The sequence below is a fragment of the Anopheles funestus genome, chromosome 3RL (genome assembly GCF_943734845.2).
Source record: "Anopheles funestus chromosome 3RL, idAnoFuneDA-416_04, whole genome shotgun sequence".
Classification (NCBI taxonomy): domain Eukaryota; kingdom Metazoa; phylum Arthropoda; class Insecta; order Diptera; family Culicidae; genus Anopheles; species Anopheles funestus.
In genome coordinates, this window is record NC_064599.1 from 23,786,471 (window position 1) to 23,813,293 (window position 26,823).

At 38.4% G+C, this 26,823-nt stretch overlaps 1 protein-coding gene across 12 annotated transcripts in view; it reads left to right on the plus strand.

Annotated features, from left to right (window-relative positions):
• LOC125772036 (potassium voltage-gated channel subfamily KQT member 1) overlaps nt 1-26,823 on the plus strand; it is a 109,782-nt gene that overhangs the window by 78,008 nt on the left and 4,951 nt on the right. For 8 of the 12 annotated variants that reach the window (XM_049443340.1, XM_049443342.1, XM_049443344.1 and 5 more), the window contains 4 exons: nt 12,239-12,335; nt 12,448-12,642; nt 12,719-12,870; nt 12,942-13,132. In XM_049443340.1, coding sequence (XP_049299297.1) covers nt 12,239-12,335; nt 12,448-12,642; nt 12,719-12,870; nt 12,942-13,132 — 635 coding nt within the window. Of the gene's footprint in view, nt 1-5,083; nt 5,212-12,238; nt 12,336-12,447; nt 12,643-12,718; nt 12,871-12,941; nt 13,133-26,823 lie in introns of all 12 variants that reach the window. The other 4 variants (XM_049443339.1, XM_049443341.1, XM_049443346.1 and 1 more) reach the window with 1 other exon arrangement.

Here is a 26,823-nt window from a genome sequence, read left to right on the forward strand (position 1 = left end):
GGTTTAACGCACGCGAAAGAATCAAGTCGTAAAGCAAAAGTTTATCAAAATGTGTATTATGAATGCAAACGAATGACCTCGCGAACAGTAGTAAAAAACACACTCAAGCTGATTGAACTTAATAATCCACGCTACAAAAAAAAACAAACCAACATATAAAATGACTCGCAACAGTGGATTTTAGGCACGTTTTATCGTCTTTCTCCATATTGCGGTGAGTGAAAATATGGCGCACTTTCATGCAAACACGTGTTTGAAAGTTGTATGAATCTTACGTGTTAATGATGTTATTTGCAAAAGTTGTTCAAACGCAATTCTCGTGATTGCAATAAAGAAAGAAAAAGAAAAAAAACATAGATTGGATCAAAAATCGTAACCATAAATTTATATATGTGTGTGTGTGTATTGGTCAATGTTATGTTTGATTTATTCTGTGTACTTTACCATTTAATTCGTTCATTGTTTCACCTTCACCGCGCAACAGTGTGGTCATGCATCATAAAAATTGATTCACTGCATTCCGTGTGTCATAGCATCGATTATTTAAACTCAACCATCAAACCGTTCCATGCTCCATTCCGGTTCCCTTTTTTTCTCCTAGATGTACTTCGAACTGCTCGATACAATATTGTGTGGATGTTGTTGTCGCTGTCGTACTATCTCAATGTTGTATTGTATTTGATTGCGCTTACTGTAAACGTGCTGCTACTCTCTATATCTCTGTGTACCTTTTGTATATGTACGTGTGCGTGTGTGTTCATTTTATTTGTATGTATGTGTGTGTATGTGATTCTTTTTTTTTGTATCGTCACTGATTTCTATCTCTCCGCAGTAGCATCAACCGACTCCAGTCCAGCTCAACACATGCAAATGCCATCCCTACTGTCTAAACGTCTCACTGTGCGGTGTTGTGATCTATTCCATACTGAGACAGAACCATACCGTTCCATACATGTTCGTTTTTTGTTTTTGTTTTTCTCCAGTGCCGCATATTTCTAAACATTTTCATTATATACCTTTATAAAGGTTTGAAGAAACAAAAAAAAAACACAATGTTAATCACAACGAATCGGGAAAAACAGCTTGAAAGATTGTTCTATTTTATTTAAATTCCTTTATTTGTATAATGTTGAAACAGATACAATGTCAAGTGCATTACATTTGATTATCAGGGGCTACAACCGCTTAGTGGTCATGGCCTTCTACATGAGTCCAACTAACAGTTCATGGTCGAGCGCCGTTGTCATCCAATCGATTATCCCGGCCTTTCTGACGGACGCTTCAATGCCATCACTGCATCTCAGTTTAGTCCTTTGTTATTGCCTCCTCTGTGCATGTGCATGAACTAAAAGGACTTTACGGGTTGGGTCTTCCGGTGTCATTCACATGGCATGACCAGCCTGGCGAGTCCTGGTGAACATCTTCTCCTCGAAAGACCTTAGCGCAATGGCGTGTGAGGGTTTCATCAGTTTTGGACAGAATTAATGCTTTAAAGGCGCATGTGAGTTCTGGAACTATATAGGTTCTATATAATCCCAGCATCGATCATCTTAATATGTGTTGTGAATTTATAAGATTCTTCAGAATATTGGAGAATATTGGCAGACCTTTGACCCAAGAAAGGTGAAATTTTGGACGTCTTCAACATTGCGGTTAACTATTCTTTGCGCCTGTTAGATCCTCTGGTAAGAGTATGTCACATAGCAGAAATGTACACCAATGATGTCCAAACCACGATTTGGATTGCCATATTGAAGAGTTTTCCCAAAGTTTATATCTCTGAGTCGCGGATTGCGTTATCTACTAGCATGGCCGCATGGCGAAGATCTGATCAGTGATATATTTAAGTTCGCCATAGCGTGATTTGAATTGTTAAAAAATTCTAAATGTTCACTGTAATACATGGGTGTTTCTCACATACTTTGAAGTAATCGATATGAAAATTCATATTTAATGGATTTATACCATTCGAATGATAAACTTTGCTCGGATTATCTTTACCCACCACCAACCCACAACGTGCACGATCCATTCCTTGCAGAGAATCGTAATCTTGCAAAAAGCTCCAAAAGCCACAAACCAGCGAAACCCGAACACTCGACTAGTGGGCCGAATTAGTCTTTGGGGAGTGTAAATAACCATTTTAACACCCACAGTTCAACCGTAAACCAAACAAGGTACAAATTGTACACACATTCCCGTTCCCCGCACGGCTGTACATGTTGTATTTAAATTAAACAAACTTCCCACTTATTTTCACCCACTGGTGTAGTGGCGAAGCAAAGTGCAAACACCGTTTTAGGGGCACAACCGTGAACCCCCGCTTAAACTGTCCGATTTTGGACAGCATACAATTGAATTAATTTCCCCCTCCAAAACTCCTGTGGGAAATGGTACGCTTCTTGCAGTTTCAAACTATTTACCCTCAGTGCACCATGGTACGGATACAGCAGGATCACTTCCGCAAACTGTGGATGGCACAGATTCATAACCATTTATGAATCCCACCGTTTGTTCTCGAACGGGGGAAAACGATTTGCAGGGAGAGAGAGAGAGAGGGAGGAAAAAAAAGATTTCCATTCGACAACAGTTCTGGTTACTTCCAGCAAACATCTTCCACCTTCCACCGTAGCTTCCAAAAATCTTGGCCAAACTTTGGTCCACCTTTCCACTGGCCTGGATGGGTGGAAAGCCAACGCCACAAACCGGGACGCTTTCCCGGTGGCGGTAAATTATTCATAGCTTCCAGACCGGATACTTTGATGCGCATAACAAATAAGCGCTCGGTCACCATTTGCCACTGATGTGGACGGTAGCGCAACTACCACCCGTTTGGGGTCTGCTTTTTTATTCACTTCCGTTTCCGTGCTTTCGCTAGTTTTGATGTTTCCACCAGGTTTTTTTTTCACGGTGGCTTCTAAGCCATTGGCACGCCAGTGACGCGCGAGTTAAATAAAATGTGAAAAATTGTACCTTCCTATTCTTTGCTGCAGATAAAATCCGAGAATTCGGCCAGGAAATGAAAACTTAAAAGCTGTACCACGGCTGACCGAAGTATCTCTGAATTATTGACCAACTAGTTGGAGCAACAGCACTCGTAGCACCCGAAAGCACCCAACCAAACCAACTCAAAGCGATTCCGCTTCAAACCGTGCATCGTGCGAAGACCAACTTCTGCTAGTGAGAATAGCCATGCTTTACTGTCGATCTTTCTATTTTTCCGGTGGGGGATGCGCGGAAGAGGTAAAGAAAAGCTTATGCAAACAAATACAAATACACCAGTTGGAAAACTTTTGAATGCGCTTCCAAGCAGTGTGTAAAGACAAGCCCGCATGATATGGTATCGTTGTCCGAGGCGGTTCGACTAAACGCTCACAGTAAAGCATACCTCTCGAATCTTGAATCTCGTGGCTACCGAGCGAGAAAGTGTGAGGCTAGGGAAGCGTGCAGATAGAAAAGGAATTATACCGAGCAAATATTTGTATGTTGGGCGTATAAATCATCGCAAAGCCGTCCTCCGACAAGAAAGCGAACAAGTCTTTCCGCTTCGGGATGTTTTTTTTGGTGTATGTATTCCGTACCATTTCCGGGATTTCTTGAAAATCGTCTTCCGTGTTTTTGTACGCAACGGACCTTGTTTAGCCCCAAACGACAGAAACGGACATCTTCGTTCGCCAGGTTTGGATGAGGATGTTCGTTTGCTTATTACTTTCATTACCTGCTAACAGCCACGGAAAGGTTCGGTGTCGCTTTACCGCAAAAGCGTAAACAGTGCTGTAAATACAAATTACACAAACTCTCCAAGCAAACCTTGAGAACTTTAGTCTGTGGCGAACGTTCGGGTGATATATTGCCAACGATAAGCAGCAGACTATCGGTCGGGATGGATAACTTTTCCCACAGCCCGTGGTTTGAAACGATTATCCGAATGGTTAGTGATTGTCTTTTTGATTTGAAATTATACGAAATCTTCTTTCAGCTTGTTTTGTGGCTTTAATGGTCAGTTCACTTACTGCAGAACATGGAGTGATTGAGTTTTGTTCTACAACTGACGGGGAGTTTCATTTCAATAGAATAGTTGGAATATTTTGTCTGTAAATCGATCATGGTACTATGGGAGATGATAAAAGAAATTTATTTGAACACTTTTGTTGAAGATTACATCATGGAAATTTTATTACTTATTATTATAACGTGTGTCATTACTGGGTTATATGTTATTGCTGAGAATAATATTAATATATTAAAACTGGAAATGAACTGTAAATTATTCTTATTTAAAATATTTTTCAATAAGAAAATCTGTTCAATTGTGTAATTGTACTAAAGGAAAAACAAATCTGCAAACAAATCGTGTAAAGCAACGAATGTCGACTTATGTCGACTTATGTCGATAATGTGTCATTCAACTGTACTAGCTCACCGTGCTTGCACTCTATCAATACTGTATGTACTGTACGGCAATATTAGATACTCATAACACTCTTTCTTCTATTCTCTCTTTCTCCCCTTTCTCTCTCTCTCTCACTCTCACTATTCACAACACTCGCTGTTTCTTGCTCTTGCCTCGTTCTCTGTGTACTAAACCAATATGCTGTCGTAACTTATCCAAATTGTACTTCACTCGTTTCGTTTTCTTCTGTTGGTTATTCCAAAACTTATCAAACTATGTACAAACTATGTTCGATTTGTAATTAACTCGTTTGCCTAATTGTTCTACAAACTACGATACAATTGTTAAACAAATTGCATACCTTTTTGGGGTCTGGCAAATGCTTCCGGTTTCCCATTACTTCTTTTGTATAACAAACAACAACAAAAAAACTCCCAAAACGACTGCAATCTTATGCACAATTCTTGTTTGTGTAACATACACACACGCGCTCTTATAAACAATCAATCAAATGCCTACAACCTACTCACACACCACCTACACATGTTTTCCTTCACGTTGTGAATATCATTCGAAACATCATACGTCCTAAATGTATTCCACCACACACCCAACCGACCACACACACACACACACACACCCATGTATTCCTTCTACCCGTACCCATGTTTTGCGGCTCCTTTCAAATAGCTAAAGTATTTCGTGGCACGTAAAAAATTCCGCGAGGCACAGAAACCGTACGATGTGAAAGATGTTATGGAACAGTACACTTCGGGACATGCGGATCTGCTGACCCGCGTCAGGAACCTACAGTTTAGGTGAGAGCACTACTCCACTACTCTTTCTATTCCGATTTGCTTTATCGTCGTTTTGATTTTTTCTCTTTTTTTCTTTAAACTGATTCTTCAGTTTTCCGTGTATTTGCCGTATTTTGTCCTGTTTTGTTTTTGGTACTTTTGGTTACTTTCATTACCGTTACTTCCAGCATTTGTACTGCTCAAGTTTTTAAATATATTTTTTTCTCTCCATCTTTCTCTCTGACTCTCTTTCTCTCTTTTGTCCTTTCGCTCGGATTCTACCTCTATCTCTACGGGGTTGATCACTTGAGCATCCAATGGCTGCTAGTTTTTCTTTTCTTTCCATTTTCTTTTGCCTTCTTCTATTCTACGATTTCTGGTAAAAGCTGAATCGTACTACCGCCGAATGCTAAAAAGCTTCCCCATCGAAGCGCTTCCAACTCAAGCTAAGCATCCATGCTTTCTTATATTATGCATTCCTTTGTAAAGTTGCATCGAATTTAAATTTGCCTGCCACCGTTCTGTGCCTGTTGTGGTGAACGAACGAGCCCGGTACGAGTGTTGAATTCTCCTTTTCAATATCTTTTTCCGGCCCTCAGCATCTCTTCTTTCCATTTCAATATTTTTCTCTGCTCCATGCAACGCCATAAAGTGTTAAAGTTTTCTTTTTGAGTTCAAATCGATAGGTGGCTTCCAATATATATTTTTTATATAATTGTTTGATATTTTTGTTTTTATTTTACAAACAAAAAAAACAATTCAAGCAGCTTCCCAATGTTTACTCATTTATTATTCCAATTCTGTGTAAACCCTTTCAACCACTCAAATATGCGCTACCCCATTGTTTAGGCCGTCATATATTTTTAATTGTTTCAAGATTTGCGTGTTTTCAGCTCATTCGAACTTCGATATGTCGTATATTTTGTACAAAATTATAACCGTCCGTATGTTTATCTCTGTTTTCATACAACAATTTTAAAACAAAACCAAACACATATTTAACGCATATTTAAAACCCGTACCTTATTTATTGCCGTATCAGCAGCGTTTGAATGTGTATGCTCAGTTTTGCTTTACGTTGCCATTTTGCAAATATGGTATTTTACCGCTCCAGCCAATACCTTTAGAATAGTTTTGCGAGTTTTACGTGATGTACGTCTCGTTCGTTGGTATTTTTTGTTTGTTTGTTTGTTTGTTGAGTTTTTTGTTTCTCTTTCTCTCTCTTTTGGATTCCCTCTTCATTGTTTTCTTATTTTTTTATGATCCAAAAACTCAAATACTTTCAAGCAAATAGTTTTGAATGTCATTGATGTGATTTTGTTGTTTTGCGAATAAAATAAGTTGACTGTTCATTTACCCTGTTTTCATTCCAATCAATCATTGCGATGTGTAGTGCAGGTTTTTTGTCGTTTTTTTGTATCTATTTAACCTTTAATTTGTGTACAATTTTTTGTAAAAACCATGCTCACTAAATCCTTCATGAAAATAAAAAAAACAATAACTGTTTTAAACGCGATCGAGCGAAATAAACTGCGTGAAATTTAAATTCCAATTAAAACGTTGTTCGATGTGACCTTCTTTTTTTCGATGTGATTCGTTGTGAGATGTAAAATTATGTTTTTTTTTTTTAAACCAAAACTTCCTGTTCGTAACGTTTAAACATATACAAACTTTACAGATGCTATTATGGCTGTTATTAAAGCGCAGTTGTTTGTGAGGCGATCAAAATATTTATTTTACAGAACCTAAATATGCTCAACTAAATAATTCCATATTTGCCTATTTCTAATGTCAATTAAAAATATCAACATAACAACAACAAAACTTCATCAATGACGATTCAAGCTACACTTGTTGATTGGACTTTGCCACCGTTGTTTTGTACAGTTTTGTGCGTCGTTTTTCGTTTACTTTGTTTGCTGGATCAAACGTGGTTCATGTCCAGCGATACGAGTAGCGTTGCGTTGGGCGTAGAAGTGTTTCGTTCGTTCCACCCGCATCGCAAGAAAAAAAAGCTCTCGCACCTGCTGATCGATACGCTGGAACGGTTCCGCTGGTAATGATTGGCCGTTCCCGTTACTTGTACATACAATACCGCCATACAGAATTGTTGTTGAAAAGCCCTAGTTTTGCAGCCGTGCCTCAGTAGATGATCAAACAAACAAGCTAGTAGTGCAAAACAAGTATATCAACAATACAGCAATAACAGCGAAAAGAGAGAAAAAAATAGAAAATCTACCCCTCCATGTACACACACGTTTACACGAATCCATCCATTTCCAGGTCCTCAAATCAAACACACAAAAGCCATACATGGGGCAATCATCCCGCTCCGGCATACACTGCTTCTGTTCCATTCCCGGCATAACACACTGTAAATAAACACCCTCGAAAAAATAGGGAAACATACACTCACACACCGAAACCATATGTTTAGTGTTCCCGTTCCGTAAGTGCTGATCCGTAACGTCCGGAACAGGCGCTGTTTTATGAATCCGAATCTGCGTTTAGTAAATTGCTACATTTCCATTCAACCATTTAGGTCGTGCTGCCACGAAAGTATAACAAACACCTTTCGTTACGATTTGCTGCGACAGCTTTTCCAAAAAAGTAAATCAACATTCTTCGTTTATGCGCAAAAGTTTCAATCCATCCTTTCATGACGTTTCAAGGGCTGGTATTTCATTCCGAGCAATGAGCTAGCGCTAGAAGAAGAGGAAAAAAATAACGGCAGGCATGTCATGCCCCATGACTGCCCATGTTTCTAGATTGTATTTCACTCTTCCCCAAACAAAAGTAGGAAAAAGAAATAACATTCCAAGAAAAGTTGTGAATCGTTCCTCAATTTCTCAAAACACGAAATCATGTCGTACCTTTTGGGAATCATTTTCAAAAGATTCCGGAGTTAGCGCAGCACTAGCAAACATGTTGATTTTTCTATTTATATACTTCCATAATCAAACTGTCATATTGGAATTCGTCCCCCACGGGAAAGTCCCTCGTAGCAGGATGAGTTTGTAGATAGTACATTTTTAATCAAGTTTGGAAAATTCAGATAGAGATGTGGGAGGTACGGTGGTCAAGATAAAAACAGCGCCGATCTCTAAACGATAGGACCAAGTATGAAATCCCAGCCAAACCGCACCTCCTGACGCAAGACTGAAGATGGTGCGACGGGTAATTTAATTTAAGGAAATCCAGGATTTCTTGAGGTTTTAGTGTCACATAAGAAGAAGTAAAAAAGCCTAAAAATAATGACAACAAGACAACACTAGTGTAACCCGACAATTTTTACAAAATTCTTCACAATTTTTTTCCAGAGTTTTTTGAGAAGTTGCTAGATATATTTGAATCCATCCCGAAATTTGTTGGCGGCATCCAATATATTTTTGGATGTTTCCCAATTTTTTCGATTTTCTGCATATTTTTGAGTTCACCTGGAGGATATTTGACGATTTTCCAGTTTTTCATATATTTGTGAAAATTGGAAATCTGTTTTAGAGAAATACAGTTTTATTAAATTAATGTCTGAATTATTTATATATTTCCTACATGACAATTACACAACCCTGCAGAGACAATCTGGATACAAATATTTTGTTATTGGAAAAGTTCTCTCCAACGGTTAAAATACTTTAGGATAACATAATAAAACACCCGTGGACAAGTTCAAAAATACCTGAAAAGCCGTTATTAAACTATGAACTACGAAGTTGTCAATAAACTCTGGGACAAACACAAAAATATCTTAAAACCCGTAAACAAATCTCGAATACCTTGTGATATCAAACTAAGCAATTAGATTACCAAGAAGCCACCAAGTATCAACAAGGATTAGTTTAAAGTAACAGCACAAACATCTGATACTGCTACGAGGACACTTTTTGAGTGAATTCCAATCACAACATAGTTTCTACCTTTTACAATCATCTATAAATGATTGCAAACGTCCCAATCATGCGAGTACGTGTAAAGGCACTACTTAGAAATCCTGTCGTGGTCACCCGGAACCTCAGCACGATCTCTCTCCCTCTCGTTTTTCTCACTTCTGCTACTGTTTATTGTAGAAAATTAACCTTAATCCTCCATCGCCATCCTTTCCCTCCTGGACCAACAACCATCATAAAATCCTGGCATCGTTTTTCCAGAACTACAAAACAAAACCTTTTCCCCCTATTTCCGTTCTATGCTTGTTGTCTAGAGTAGCTTACAAAGTGCATGTTGTTGTGTAGTCTTGCTACCAGATAGATTGAGGTAATATTTATGTTTCTAAGTAGAAAGTTTACTCAGCACACGTGAGGTATTACGGAGTCATGTACAGACCATTCATACCTTGGTCATTGGACAAATGGATGCCTTCTTTCTACGACATTCACCAGGCAACTACTAGTCATTACACGAACCATTACACACGCATGATAAGTTTCGGCTTACCAAAGTACAAACTGGCACCTACTTCCGGATGATCCGACCCTTTTGGTCCGTTGATGTACTCGTGATGTTTGTCTCTGGTAACAAAGCGTCGGTTGCATCGCTCGGCTCTTGATTTCCCCCAGCAATGGGACAGGACATTTTTCTTTCTAACCTCACAATCAATACCTTTGGACGATGGTTCGTGGCCAGAAGTTTTCCGCTTAGACAAACAACCACGAGTGACAAAACGGAATCTAATCGGATTAATGTAGGTTCATCTTAGTTTTCAACATCACAAGGTATCGTCCCTTTTGATGTGGTTCCGTTTGTCAGCTTTTGTAGCACTAACAAAACCCTTCAATGCCTTTTTGGTAAAGCCTTTGGAAATCTTAAGCAACCATACGTCAAGCGTCGTGCTACCATTTGGAGATGGATCCGTACCAATGTCTATGACAAACTGAAGGGAAAAACCCTTTCGGTACAACAATAAACTAGGCCAGACCATTTAACCAGCACGAAAACAGCAGCTCTGCATTGCGATTTAATTAAACTTAGCGTAAATACAGTATTTCCGAACATGAAACATACCATTTCGTCTCATTATTGGATAATGTACCGCTTTCCGTGACTTGGGGTTGCTGAAAGGAAGCATCGAAAATCATGAACCAAACAAAAAAAAACATTCAAAAACACTAACTAAAACTTTACCTTTTGCCTTCATAACGCGCGTTTAAATATGACTCGAAGCTTTTTTTAGATTTATTTTGTTTGCGGGCAAGTAATGAAAACTAAATTCCCGTTCGACACTTCCTGGCCCTGCGCCTGAGTTATAATTTTCCACCATGATTGACAGTGTTTAGAAACTGTTTTCCTTCCTCTTTTTTTTCCTTAGTGACTAATAGTTTGCCAAACCGTGCCACATAATACCATGTGTTGTGAAAGTTGTTTCGTACAAGTAGTTAAGCACCCGACAAATGTAAAGCCACCCAGTTACCAGATGATTATAGCTTTTAGTAGACGTGTTGTTGGGGAGGGGGGGGGGGGGGATTTTCATTTCCCAAAACTGAGGTAGTAGTTAGAAAGCAAAACAAAAACTCATGCTCGATTATAAACAAAACAAAAGCTTCTGAAATGTAAATATGAAAAAAAAATTAACGCAAAACAAAAAGTAATCTCGTGCTTAACTATCAACCAAATTTTCACAGAACACAAAGAGACACAAAACAAATTATTATCCGTTTCATTTTAGGATTAATTTTCTCACGCTTGACTTGCTTCCAGTTTTAACAAATCATTTTCGCGGTGTCTGTTAGTTTTATCGTTTGCTCATTTTTGTTGTGTAACTTTCTCATGCTTTAATTTAGGCGATTTTTTTAAGTCTAGTGTGCTTCTATAGTATATGTGTGCATGATGTGTATGTGTAGTTATAGACTAGTTTATGTTGTTAAAAATTACAACCTCACTTTTGCTTGCCTGTGCATCGCTTCTTGTGCATGGAAAATGCCATTATAAATAACCCCCCGCGTCGTGTCAAATAACTTCCGATTGTTTGAAGCTTCTGCATATTTTGCTTTTCAATTTATATGTTTTTTCGTTTTTCCTTGATTGCTTGATTGCTTTTCTCGTAAATAACCTGTAGAGGGAAGAAAAAAATATCAAAATACCATCCCATTAACCCTAAGTTTAGGAAGGAAAGTGGCACAGAAACAAAACCTTACGAAACACGAAAGGCTGCCAAACAAAGAAACCAAACACTGCAGTGGGAAATTATGCCTTTTTCGAAAGAAAAACAAATCAGACAAAACTAGCATCATAATCATATTTTTGGTGAAAAAAAATGTCGAAACAATAATGAAGCTTTCGTGATAAAAGTCAATTTCCACCAAATCAATCGCGTTGCAATAAGAAGGGAAGGGAAAAAAGCAAAGACACCAGAGTTGGAGTTGAGCTGATGTTGGATTTCCCTGTGCACTATGTAAATGACAAAGCGATGTTTTATTCAGGCAACGTTTGATGCATCTTACCGATCGATCGGTACCTTAAAACTTCATCCCTATCACTCGCTCGATGATGGTGGTTCATTGTTCCCAATGACTAGAAACTCTCGATACACCCGTGGTTGTCTAGAACTTGTGCTTTTTTTAAAGAATCGCTGCATCTAGTTGCGAGCGCCACCGTGCTTGATTTCAATCGATTCCACCCAATTCACAGTGGTAATATTGGAAACGTATTCACTTTACGAATCGCGACGTTTATATGTAAAATTGGATTGCAACACGAAACCGGATCGTTTGCAGCGTGCATTCGAGCTTTTTGCGCTTTGGAAATCGTCTCCAAACGCTTTCAATCGTCTTTGTGCATTGATGATAGAGCTGGTAATTTGTTTTGCACCCTTTCGTGTCGTACAATTTCAAAAAGGTTTTGTTACGTTGCTACTACCATGTGTTTGTTGTTAACTAAGAAGAAAAAAACCTTCCTCTCTTCGAAATGCATTCAACTGCATTGCATCGTATCTCCGTAACTTGCACGACACTTTGTGCATCGAACTGCAAAACGAGTGATATCTAATGCAGCCTTTTTCTTTTACATTCCTTCCCATCCAAATGGATTCGTGGTTGTTGGCGACGAAATACAGGTTAGACCAAATTCTTGGCAAGCAAGGATCGAAATCAAAAGATGTGTATGCATCGAAAATTAGTTTAGCTTCGCGTGTAGTGAAAATTGAAAGACAAGTAAGTGGTTTTTGCCTTTTCCAAAAACTTCATTTTCTCTCGCTTTCTTATTCTGGCTGTAGTCTATCATATCTTGATTTGTCTAATTTGGATTTGTTCTACCTTCACACAGGTTGACGACATAGAGACAAAGGTAGATTCATTTATAGATTTATACATGCAGGATCGGATGCGTCTTTTATCACTTCCACTACATCCTGACACATCACATTCCAACAATCCAAACCTTCCATCATTGCCACCGAAAGGCGGTGGAGCAGCGGCTGTTATCACTACTGTGAAAACTAGTTCTAGTGGTTCATTGAAAGTAAGTATTGGAAAAGGGGAAATATTTTACCCTTTATCATAACACTTTTGGTCCTTTCCCTTTCGTTTCATTGCAGCCAAAGCCTATTTTAGTAGATAAACAATTTTCGGAACCGAATTCACCGATAGCGAAAACGTTCGAGGAACAACCGTTGCAGCAGAAACGTCCACCAATGCAGCGCGGCTTTTCCGATTTGGGGCATAGAATTAAGAAGCGTGTCACGCTCAGGTATGTTACGTGGATTAGTAAGGAATTCGCATAATTAATTCTTATTGCTGTGTCATATTTTTCCCCTTCAGTTCGATACCTCCACAGTACGTCGGTAACAGTACCGGACAACCATCGGACCGTGGCGATGTTGTGATCGTAGTTCCTAACATCGATTCCGAACATCTCGAACCGGTTGGTATCGAGGATCTTGCCTCCGTGTGTATCGATACCGAGATCGAGATCGAACCCGGCAGTCCGAAAACCATCACGGAAAGTTCAAGTAAGTACTTCGATTCAGTTGCATTCATTTTGTTGGTTTTGCCTAACTCCATGTGTTCGTCGTGTTCTCTGCTGAAGCGCTCCAACCGTACCAAGCGGTACGTTTTGTATAAAACCCAAAAACTATATCAACATCATTAAATTAAAAACCAAAACAATCGACACCTTGTGATTTTCTTATCCGCGTGATGCTGCAGCGGGAGTACAGTGTTCGCCGCTTTGCCGAATGTTGCTAGTGTTGCATTTAACATCTGAACGTCACTGTACATACATTTTGCACACTCACGTTACTTAAAAAAAATGTTTACGCTAAAGGCGATCCTAAACCACCGATGGTTCTAGCCGGGGCGGGCCTTAATCTTTTCAAAAGAAACTAAATTTGACTCAACAAGACATTTAAATGAGCTCACGTAATGAAAATGAATGCGTTAATAAAAGATAAAATTAAAAAGTGTATTTTTCACTTTTCTTTTCATCTTTTCATCCATTACATGCCTTTACATTTATGTTTCATTGTTTATTTCTTACTTTGCTTTGAATATAGTTTTTTTTTTGTTTTAAACCCTGCATTGCCAGAACAGAGGATAAGTGTTATACTCTTTATTATATCTTCTTTGTATCAAATGTTGTTAAACGGGTATTTACTGTCTTAGAAAGATAGAGAAGGTCAACATCTCATATCCTTATTATATCCAGAAATATATCTCAAAATGTTCAATTACTCGGGTTTTATACCTTAAACTCATAAATTTCCAGTTTGTTCTTTAATTCTATTTTATATCACTAGTGTTTCTACATACACTAAACAATAATTTTACTGACGAACACAAAGTGTCTATCATAGCCTTAAACATCCTCTTCAAGTTCTCCGTCTCCCACTACGTTTATAAAGATTCTATTTTTATATATTTTCAATTTTTGCACTTTTTTGTTAATTTATATAATTTGAAGAGAATTTTTTATTTTAATTAAATTGATTTTGACCCTGAAGTTTTGCTTTAAATTCTACAATTCAATTTAAGTTTTCGGTGAGACTCACCTCTGCAAACCTGCATTCCTCTTCCTTCTGCGCGCTCTAATAAAATTTCTTTCTTTCTTTCTTTCTTCCCGCAAAAAAAAACTAAACATAAATTGAAACAAACAAAAAAACAAAACAAAACAAATCCGTTTGCGTACCGAACCCGCTTGTGTCAGTGTCAGAATTAGAAAACTTTTGCTTTGCTGAGTACTCCACTCGACGAGGATCTCGCATACAGACTTGTGTGTAGGCTTGTCCATCCCTTCCGGATGAACCACCACCAAAAATCTAAACTACTGCCGGTGAGAACGATACATCATACCGCACAAATCATACGAATGCAAATGTGGCTCTAGTGTAAAACCCTGACCGAATTCGCTGTAGTTGAACTTTAGGAAATTAAAGCAAAAAAAAAACAAAACCAGTTTGCCCGAACCGGTGTTCTCGGACATTCGGGTGCCGATACGGGGTCACTCGATCGTTACGGTGGAACACTGGATTCGGGAAATGACAAACTCGTTAAGCAATTGTACAAAGCATTGATGTAAACCGTACTGGCGGTGTTTTGTAGGCCAAACCCACACGCTCACCAACACCTCAAAAACTGCACATCTATTACGTGCAAGATGAAACTTGTGGATAGATTACAACCTTCGTTTACTTTGCTAGTGTCCACCGTGAGCATCTCCCACTGTTGTCTTCCGTAATGTTTTGTTCACTTCGACAACGATGTAAATACATACGATTAGAGTCCTTTTTTCTTTGCGTTTGATATTTTGTAATCACAATACAATATGTACAAGCACCGTACAATATGTACAGGACAAAAGGACGATTTGTTTTCTCTACTTCAACCACTTTTAGATGAATCACTTACCAATGGTACAGACAAACTTATATTGAATTCTGATATTTTGGATTTAGCGAAGTGGGGTTTTCTTTTATGCAAATTAAGGCTTTCAGAAAGAAGTTCCTTTGGATAATCACTGCGGAAATGCAAAATACTCGTTATATGATTTTATTATTATCACAATTAGTTTCTGTCAATCTATTTTCCACCAATTATTGAATTGTTCTTTGTTCTATTTATTTAAATAAATATGTTCCGAGCAGAAAAGTTTCTGCTTTATTAAAATTACTCTTTAAAAACAACAAACAAATAGTCCCCACATTACTATGGCAGATCGCGAAGATTTTGCGTACTTCTAATTCGCATGACATTTGGGGACTATTTTTTTAGCTAAAATAAAACAATTCTTAAACAATTTCTAAAACAAACCTTCATTTCACGGTAAAACACATTCGTACAGTTTTTAAATAAATTAAATAATTTACATAAAAAAAATCGGTGTAACGGTGTGGAAAACTTACCTTTACAAAGTTTTAAGCATCCTTAAATTGTCACATTTAACTCTTCGATGGGTATTAAACGAATCCATTTTTTGTATAAATGTCCTCACTCGAAAATCTGTTAAACATTGAACAACGATACGTTTCTCTCGATATTGATGAATATACTCAATAATAAGTCCTTTCCACTTCCATTCCTGGAAGTATCACTCCTCGTTTCAACAGAACCCTTACAGGAAAATAAATTCTCAACCCATTTTTCTCTAGTCTCCCTTCCTTGGCATACGTGAAGCGCGTAAATAAATTTGCGCTTGTGATAAATCGTGCCGATTTCTTCAATGCTACCCTATTCTCCCCAAAACTTGTATTATAAACTACTGTCGCACTGCCTCACTATCCTTCCGTCTTATCAACGTCCCCCATTTCGTCACTCCGATTCGGATGGTTTTGTTCGGACGAACTGAAAAAAAACGTAACAACAACAGCAACAACCAAACATCAAACAAATACCAACCAATCCAATAACAATAAAACCCTTGCATTCCATTTGCAAAACTGGCCTTTTACCTTCCTACTTCGTAGCACCATCGTACGACGATTATAGTTCATCCACATCGCTCTAACAGTGTCGGCGTCGACGGCGGCCACGATGGCAACCGGACTGTACCGGACGGGCAGCCTACAGTCATTGGGGTTGAGCTGAATACGTGTTTCTACGTACTGTGCAATCGAGATACGGAACCAGCCGTTGGCATACTAGCTCGGCACACCCTGCAAACGCATTGGAAGCGATGGCGCTTTACACTCTGCTTTTCACTGTCTCACGCACGTTTGCATTGCTGCAAAACCGAACTCGAGGAACTGATCTGATCTGTTCGAAAATAAAATGATGAACAGAAAAAGGGTAACCTACCGGGTAAATAAGCACACAAAAGGGCACACATCTGCCACAATATGGGCATTGCAATACACAACACACCGGATGGATTGTTTCTAGCGTTTTTGAAAAAATTTGAATAATCGGATAACCTTTGACCCAATCCAACACAAAACGGGAATGTGTGGATAAAAAAAACCCACCTCAAAGCGACTACCAACGTGACACACATTGATAACAGATACCCCCGTTACCGTGTCGCCACTCGACCGTGTGTGATAAGCCAACAAAAGGTGGAAAATGATATTAAAAAAAAAACCTGAAAATCTCCATCCCAGTGGGCGATTACAATTTTCAACCAGTCAAACAATTTACAGCCACGAACGGAAGGCGAAAGAATGGAGAAAGTTTACAGCTTTCCCTACCTGGAAGTTCGATATGTTTGCGTGTGCGTGTTTGTGTGCGTGTGTGGAAATACAATTTCAAAACGATTCGGTCACGATACGGCCAATATAGTGGACAGCAACAGCAAGCGAATCCGATAAGCCGCTATCAAAGATGCAGCAAAAAGAAGGAGAGAGAAAATATGGAAATGCTCAACAAAAAAACAAATTTAAATCCCACCCACCGATGGCTTATCAGATGGAGGCGCCCAGTGGCCCAAAATAGTCATTTAAGCTTCACTCTAACAAAATGCGTACCGTCGATGGCTGTGCTGAACGCTCGACATCAACAACAACCGAACAGCCATAACAACCCAACTTTCAACAACCCACCCACAACTATCACCCAGAATTCATCAGGGCAAAGCAAAGAGAAACATTGCAACAACAAAAAAAAAACAAAACAAAACAGAAAAAAAACAACCAAACACAAACATCATCAAAACCATTCGATAGTGAGTCTGTGAAATCTGTTTTCTCGCTCTGTTGTTTATTCTTTTTCTTTCTGTTCCTGAACCAGCCAGTTGCTTGCTTTGCTGTTCTTATCTGTCTGTGCCTGTGTCTGTGGATGTTCTCGTTGTCTATCTTTCTCTTTCTCCTTCCTAATATCTCTCACTCACTCTCTCTCTCTCTCCTGCCATGTCTTTCTTTCGATCTATTTCCCCTCTGTCTTTATCATAGTGTCCTTTCAATTCAATGTGCTGTTCTTGTTGTATGTTTTACACGTTTTAGCTAGGCCAATTTTCGTCCCCAAAAACCATTTCATTGCTGCTCCGCGTGTTACACGGAACCGTTTTCTACGTGCACGCGCACAAAATTTTAGCTGCCACAGAATAGTGCCCGATATCCCCATTTATATAGCCTTCGGTATCGGTCGGCATCACGAATTGGATTAAAATTGAGCAACAAACACTACCGACCGTCGGGAGTGTGAGGTTTCCGTTCCGTTTGCTTTTGTTTCCACTTTTTTGTTCAATTTTTTGTCTTTAGTTTTCTTTCGATTTTAGAGACCGGCAATTTTTTTTTGTTTTTCTAGATCGTTTTGTAAGTGTGTCGTTTCGTTTTTTGTATGTGCTTCTTTACTATCCAATTTAAGTTGAAAACTTCCGGCTAGTTTGCGTTTTTCGTCGTTTTCCTATCTTTCGCCTCTAATCGGATATTGGTTCGTTGCTCGTCGTATCGACCTCTCGGACCTATCATTCGAGTGTTTATCTTTGTATCTGATCATGGTGACCGCCGGAGTTGGTAGTAGAAGGTTGAGTACTTTTTTTGCTTTTTATTTTTGGGATGCGGATTATTTTCGTGCTATGCAAAATTGAAAAACTAATCGAACGTAGTTTTTTTTTGTTAGGATGGGAAAAATCTCTAAAATTAGACCGTCTGCTCTGAGGGGGTTTACACACAGAAGAAAAAAGGCAGGACCGTAACGAACGGTTCTGGTGAATGGATCGGTAATGACTGTATTTCTAGACGATAATTGTTTCGTACCCTTTTGCTGTAATCAACTGTTTAGTAACAGTTTTGTTGTTTTTTTCTCACAAACTTTCTCAATGGTTTTTTTTTGTTTTTTGTTCAGTTTTTTGCGTAATTCTCCTTTTATATGAGTAATTCATACTGATGCAAATAATTAACAACAAGGAGCGTAACAATAGATGATGGGAAAGAGTGTATTTACCGCCATTCTAGATTATGTTTTAATTGTCTGTAAGGAGTTTGAATGGTGTATTATTTCATTGGAAATTTGTACATAATATTGACTTTATACTCAATATTCGCTAAAATATATATAAACCCAACAGGTTGTAAAAAGGACATTTTCATGATTTTTTAAAGAGCAACTAAGGCATTTGTACCCATTCTCCGCGAGTGTGTTCTTAAAGCAAAAATTTACACAAATATGTATTAACCGTGAAAACTAATCAGTTTTCTCCAAATTCAAAGATTTACTGAAATATTATATTTTAAATATCAATTTGAAAAAAAGTGTAGTATCGAGCTTCTTAAGCTTCAAGAAAATGCAACTTTCAATGTGTATTTTTTATATAATCTTACATATTTTTTATAAAATACACATTGAGATGAAGTGGAACGTGTTGTGTGAATATCTCCCCTTGAAGTCAGCATCACATTAAAGAGAGTTCTATTGTCTTATTGCTTTTATTTATATTAAATGATTATAAAATGTTTTTAGCAAAATTTTAAAGATATTTAGGGATCAGATATTTTCTATGAATAAGCTTTAAAATAATTTTTCGCGAATTGCTGTGAGTGAAATAGTGTTCTAACTGTCCCTAATTTTTATTTTTTTTTTTTACAGTTTATACATTTTAACATTTACACACATTAAGTACATACCTCAAGATAGGTACAATTGTTTGCATTCGTTTCCACACTGCCATGTTTCCATCGGTCGAACCTTTTATCTTTCTTGCTTTAACAAAAAAAAGATAACTTTTTCCAGCAATTTTCACACGTTGAGCTTTCCCTTTCTAAACCATGCCCGTAACCAGCCCCCGGGGATAAAATTGTACCGCCTACAAATCATACCTCCAGAAAATGGAGACTTAATCCTTTCCAAACTCTATACCGAAAACACAAAAAGAACAAACACACATGGTGGGAAAAAGAGAAACAGATAAGCTTAACCTATATTCTGTTACGGAGCTGTGTTTGGCCGACATGTACAATCATATCGTGCTTCGTACTGCTCCCGGCTGATGACGGGGTTTTTTTCCATTCCATTTCACATTTCAATACATTTTACCTTTCCACTTTGGGATGCTGTTATACATGTTTTTTTTACTCTCTCTCCCTCTCCATTTACACTCCACGGATCAACGGCATGTGATCGTACCAACACGCTTGGTACGGTAGCATTGCACCACGTGCAACCATTACGATAAGTGTGTAAGAAATGGAAAAAGCATTACCGCCGGTAACGCTAAAGGGTAGCTGCGATGCATAGCTTCTGCATGCCAAATCATCTAAAATGTGATGAAAATATTCTACCAAAAATAATAAAACTAACAGCATTATCGTAAGTGCTGTGCACCAAACTGATGAAAAACGAAAATGGTTTGCTGCTGCTGTTCGCATTGCTGCATGAAAAGAACAGTTTTTTTGTGAACATCCCGAAAGGTGGATTGATTTCGACTTGTTTCCGAACACCGAATTTCAATGGTGGAAAGGGTAATCACACTGCTCTTTGCGCTATCGATACTTTTACTGGAAGTACTGGACACAAAGAGGATAACTTTTTTCTAAGAAAAACCCCTTTCGAAAGCGATCATTGTATTTGGTAGCACGAAGGGAACCTTTTGACTTTGATGCAAAGCTTCAATTACAATCGAAACAATTGCACTGAAAAACATTTCACAAATTTTTCCCCGAATATTTTTTTTCCTTTTCAAAGGAAGCTTTTGCAAAAACAAAAAGGATATCATATTTACGTTCTTACCTTCAAAGGAAGGATAAAATAGTAGGACAGGCTCTATTATTTTATTTTTGTTTGTACTTTTTAAACATTTGATGTTAAGAGGGATGTACTGTCAGCATGTTGGGAACAAACAAATCTTTTTTAGTTCAAGATTTTAAGAACATCGAAAGTGAACTTTTCAAATCAGTACCTATAACGACAAATAATAAAATTATAATGTTCAACGTTCAAACGTTTGCCAATGTTTAATGTTTTTCTCAAAACCATTGTCGACAAATTCGTAATCAAATTTTCTCGGTGAACAATGGGGCGATTGACTTGAAATTTTCACCAAAAATTCGTTACACAATTTTCTAGAATTTTCGTAGGATTTTATTTTTAAATTCTATTCCTTTATTATATCAACAAATAGTGACAGATTTTCGATCTGTCGAGGTTTAAAATCGCTTTTTCAATTTTAATCGCTCACGATTCTACTATAAATTAAATGTTTTAAAATCCCTTTTGACTGGTACTAGATTTATCTTTCACGATCTTTCAGATACTTCTGATCTATAGTATCTATCTATCTATCTATAGTGATCTATCTATAGTAATTTTCATTACTAGAACTTTCAAAAAATGTTGAAATTTTTCGACATTTCTTTTCGGTTGTATTTACAGCGATTCAATGAAAGCTCTGCAAACACTAGAGTGACCGTACTAGTAATTTTGATTCGAACACTTCATTTTCGTCACATTATTTTTTGAGGTTATACAATCCTAAGGTAGTTAAAAAATGAATTTTACATATATATTCTATAGTACTATCTCCAATAAACAATAACGTATACTTAAATTTTTCGAAATTGTTTAAAATTTAATCACGAACGAAAAAGCTTAAATTGCTTGGTACTTCTAGTGTTGAAACGTCAATTTATACCCAAATATTTATGATTTTTTTTTCGTACTATCGAATGAACGTAATGTTAAATGGACACGCGAGCCATCTAATGTATGAAGAAATTCTTCTTCTCTATACATCCTGAAAATAACCTATTTATTGATTTGCTGAATGTATATCACCCCTGAAGAGTATATCGTCATGTCATATCCGACAGACGGATTCGTGTCTTGTTCCATTTTCCAAAAACACAAACACAATTCGCTGCAATGCAATATTGACACACGGCCTTTGGTTTGTTTGATTTGTAACGAACGATTCCTCCGTTCCCGTGACGAAGGATGCAATCGATGCAACATTGAAAACAAACGGCGTTTACGTTAAAATCACACCGGATGTAACGACGATCACCATTGACTTTTAAATTGAAATGAACCGAGTGTGCAATGTTGCAGGTGTACCGTTTCGCAGCCATCAACGGGATGTGTAAATATGTATGTATCTTCCGGTCCTGTTCCGCTTATGCTTTGATTTGCTTTTGCAATAACATGTAAGCGAATCCGATCCGATATCCCCGGACACTGTTGATTGGAGCGTTCCTTCTTCGGCCATTGTGTAGGTCAGCAGCACCTGACGCTTCGAAGCTACAGCTCTATCTGTCGATGGCGATTGGTGCACACATGCAAACACTCATACACTGCAAACACTTCAATCGAAAAGCGATGCCTGATAAACGAAGCAAAACAAGCCACATCGGTAGACGAGGCCTTCCAAGTCGGTAGGATGGTACGATGGTTGTTATTAAACCTTCCAGTTCAATTTACCGAATGCATTACGGGAAAAGGATGTTGGGTGTTCCCTCGGGAACACACCCACTGTTTCTGTTGCCTGTTTGTGGAAAAGGTAAACGATTTTAGGTAAGCTTTCTACGACGGTAGAAGATAAGAAATTTCATTTCGTTACTGATGCGTCCTGACAGCTGGCAGGGTTGATTTTATCGCTACCGGTTACTCTCCCATGGTGTCATGTGCGTTTATATATATTTTTGTCTGTAAAAATAGATTGTAGTGCCTTTCATCAATAGTGCCGTTTTGTCGACTCCATTCGAAATTCGTTGGAACGTAACTGTAGCAATGTCACCGAATAGCAGCTTAAGCACTACTTACTTACGGAAGCTTTTCCATTTGTTTGTTCGTTTTTCTTTCTCTCTTTCTCTCTCTCTCTCTGTCAAGACTTGTTTCACCAAGAAGTAACGTTTGATTGTACGTTATTGCGTTACAACGCTCTGGAACCCACATTTCCCTTTTTTCCACATTCAACGAAAGGCGTGTCGCCGGCATCCCACGGGAACTGTTGGGCCTGCTTTTGCTAAGCATGTGGTTTCGTGCGAAAACGTTTGGCTCATGCTTGGCGGCTAGCAGTTGTTGCGGTTGTTCGGGTTTTGTTGATCGCTCCAAAGAGGATTACTTTTGATCCTCCCCGCAAAGGAAGGGAACCGGAAACAGATGTTCGTAAACCTTACTTTATGCGTTTTATGCGAATGTCCGGTACGTTTCAAACTAAACACGCATGTGGCGGTTCAAGTCACTCGATGTCGATGAAATAGTCCCTTTTTTGCCCCTAGCTATCGTGCGTCCTATACAAACAATCATAAAGAAAGGGATCATCGGTGTGTATGCAACTATCGCCCAATACCATATCTCACGGTTCGATAATAATTTGATCGTGTTTATCGTGTCCCCTTGTATATCGGCGCCTATCTCCAATCACGACACTACACCCTTCCCAACGTGCATATTAACACACTTCAAATTCTCGGCATAACTTTGGCCACGGGCAAGGACCCCTGTCAACAGCTTCCCAACCGAAGGCTAAACAGAAGGTACATAATTTCCAACTCAAGAACCGGAAGTCGACAGTCGATAAAATCTAGAAAATTGTACACCCCAACCAAAAGCCTCGTTTCCCATCCTTTTTCTTGTAATGGGATAGTACCGTAAGTTCTTCGCTACCCACGCACAAGATGAAGACAAGATCCAACACATCCTGGATGGTTATACTGCCACAACTCAACCATTTGGGGAGCCGGATTCTCTTGCACCCTTGACGTGTAGTTTTGCACTAGCATGAGCACAAAATGGGTCTGTGAAAACCTCAAATCCCACCCGCACGGTTGCGGTTTGCAAGTTGTGGTGGAATGCGACCGGGTTTCAGTATGAGCATCATTAGAGTACATGCTCTACCGGAAGAAGGATAACAACCATGAACATTGTTGTTTCTTGACGTTGAAACTTGTTTCGTATGCGTACGCCGTAGGATGTGTTCAGCTGCCAGCTGGGTTTTGTCCCGTGGCCCTCACCGTACCGGTCTCGTTCGTCGTGCAATGATTGGCTTCGTACGTACGCTGAACGTACGTACGCAAGTCCCGTGCCTTTGGGATGTGTTACGTACCGTACATGGGCATCGTAAATGGACGGTTAGCTAGCTGACAAGCTAAACAATCTGGTAATTATTTTTAAGGTTGTGAAATATTTTCCGAGCAAATCGAGCAGTTAGCCGTTTTTAATGTACGCTGGTAAGAAGGGATGGTAAGGATGTGTTAAAACTATCCCTAAATCTTGAATTTATACTTTGCGACATGTTTTGTTGTGGTACAGGATGTAAGACGTGTTTTGATACTGATTTGTTCCTCAAAATAGTGTATACAACGTGAGGGAACCTTGTTGATCACCCAAAGAACCTGTCACATATTCATTGCTTTTTAAGCCGTAATGTTTTGTGCTTTGCATAATGTAAGGCGCAACCGATCACATGAAAAACATCTGTCATATCAATGCTCTTGTACTGTAACAATGTATTGAATATGTATTATACCTAGAAGACATGTAAAAGAAGACGGATATTTTTGTTCAATTTCCATTCCGAGTAGTATCTGTAATATCCAAGCCTACAAGTATGCAAAAGGTCATTTTTAATCACTTTCAACCAACTCAACCTCTGTAACTACTTCAATAAAATCCATGCAGATCAATTCATCAATATAATCGAGGCAGATAGGAAATGGGAAAAGAATCTTCGAAAATTCTGTCAACTCAAAAGTAAAAGAGTTCTTCATGCTGCTTATTGCATACCTTCTGGCGTTATGAACCCTCAATATACATTGCTACAGAGGAGCAATTGTTAGAAGTTAGGCCCCTTTGCATTTAGTTCACCAATTGTATTGCATTATTAAACATCATTTTGAAATATTTCGACATCGTGTGTAAAAAAGAGCATCCTTTTATAATTAAATTCTCTATTATTGAAAATGTAAAGTGACCAGAGGCTTCAAATTCTGATCAAAATATTTTTTTTTTGCCATAGTTTTTTGTACGACACATCAAAATTAAATTAATTGAAAACATATTTTACGTATAGTAATAATGTGGTAATGTTTTAAAAACATTGTTCACAGTGTAATTAAACGTCAATATCAACATGCAAAAACAACATGTAACGATTTCCAATCACAGCGCGTTAGAACTAAATCACCCACTCAATACAATAAATCGTTATAAAAACCAATCCTTCTCTCTCGCATTCCCCGATAACGGACGGCTGCCGTGTTCTATTTTATTGTTCCCTCAATATACCCCCAAAAGTGCCATTAAGAGCAATGGTAGAACAAATACTGTTCTTCACCCCCCCAAACTGTTGCCCGATCAATAGGCAGTGGCAATGGAGGAAGGCTGCCACGGGAGTGTTGCGAATAGTACTCTATTAAACATTTACAAACCGCTTATAAAGCACGCCCCAAAAACTCGGTACCGCCAACATAACCAAAAACTGCATGTAAATCCAACGCTCTGGCTCGCTAATGCTGCTAACGATAATGTTTCCCACTAATGTCAAACAAAGTTTCAAGCCGGCACGGGTTGTTGGAAACTTGTGCTCTATTCGGGTGTAGAAGAACCATTAGCTCATGCCGTAAGCTGCAAACCGCCACGGCCACGACCTGTTAGAATGGAAGATGTGCCGGTAGTGTCGGTATTCGTACACTGCCAGCAGCCGATCCAGTAAAGTCTAATTAATTAGCTCTCGTCTCACAAGTGTAACGATAAACGTGTACATACGCTCGGTTTGCTACTATCTTACACCGCGATCGTTACGCTGGTTCCACACACTGACGTATGCACAATGAAATTGCGTCACACGACGGTAAAGCGAGGATTCTGCTTGAAAAGTCGGAGCATTCAACCTTTGCGAGGGAAATTGCGGAAATTGTTGGTATTTTAAGTAGAAGAAAATGGAGCGGAGATACATAAAATTTAATGAAGATACATATTTCCCACGGATTTCCTTACCGTTTGCATCCTGTTCTTGGTTTCTTTGAGTCGTTTTTTGGTAGAAATCGTTCTGTTTTGTATAAGAATGATAGGATAAATCGCTTTAAGAGTCGTTTTACATACGAATGTTTTGGGATGGACTCTTTTTTTTTGTATCCACTACTCAGTGAAACTCAACCTTCGGCGTTACATGTTAAGTGATGTTTTTATTTGCCGGTTTGCAAGAATGAGTTCCAGTTCAGCCGTGGGAAAAAGCATCCGCCATTACATCGATACCCTTCGAATTGAATGGCGGTTATAAATCTTGTTGAAGAAATAGAAGGTAGATTTTTTATTTTAGTCCTTTTTATTTTTCACCCAAAATATCTCAAACTTATCCAATCATTCAAACCCAAATCGCGAATCGCTATCAAAACCCGGCTGATGTTTTTTTTGCCTATAATCGTCAATATTAATTATTATCGATGGCCGTTTTACGTGATGGCGAAGTGATCGGAACAGAAACGTGCTGACGAAGGTCATTACAACCTGACTGACAGCTCCCGAAACAAGCTTAACGATATCATTTACGCTTTCTTGTGTAACCGATTACCGAAAAAAGGGTTTTAAATGGATAACAAACCAACGTTTCCCAGCTGGTCGCTCGTACGATAAAGTGAGGTTAGATTTTTTTTTTTGTTTGGCTTAACCTTCACATCCACCAGGATCTTGTTTTTTTTTTGCGCAGAGTGAACAATTTATTTGATTTTGCTGTCGAATGCGGTGAATCGAGTGGAAGCGATGGGATAAAAAGCATTCGTCAATGGTTGAATTGAGAGCTTCAAGCTGTGTTTTCGTTGTATTTATTTTCCGCCAAAAACGCCCCTTTTATGTGCTGTGGTGCATGTACGTGTTAAACGTTTTTGGAAAGTGTTGTTTTTTGTTCATGTTTTCCAGTAGTAATAAAATCCAGCAATAGAGAGAGAATATACGTTTATATATGTTTTAGAGTTTAGTTCGGATTTTTGCTTTCGAAAAGTGTTTATTTGAAGCAGACACATGGGAAATTTTACAGGAAATAATAAAATTTTACAGAAATTTATAAAAAATTTTATAGAAAAATAAAAAAATTATATATTTCACCCTTTTTGGAAAGTTTCAAAAATATCAACAAAACACTTAACCGCCGAAAGCTTTCCCAGCAGATTCCATAATCAACTCACAATGCGTTCCACGTGAATGAAGGAAAAAATATTAAAAAAAAAATACGTTACTTGCGTTTCTTGTTTACATTTTACGCACAGTTTCATCCTACACGAGTGCACTTGATGAAATAAAAAGCACATTCTTCCTTCTTCTGCTCACATCGCGAAAGCTCACT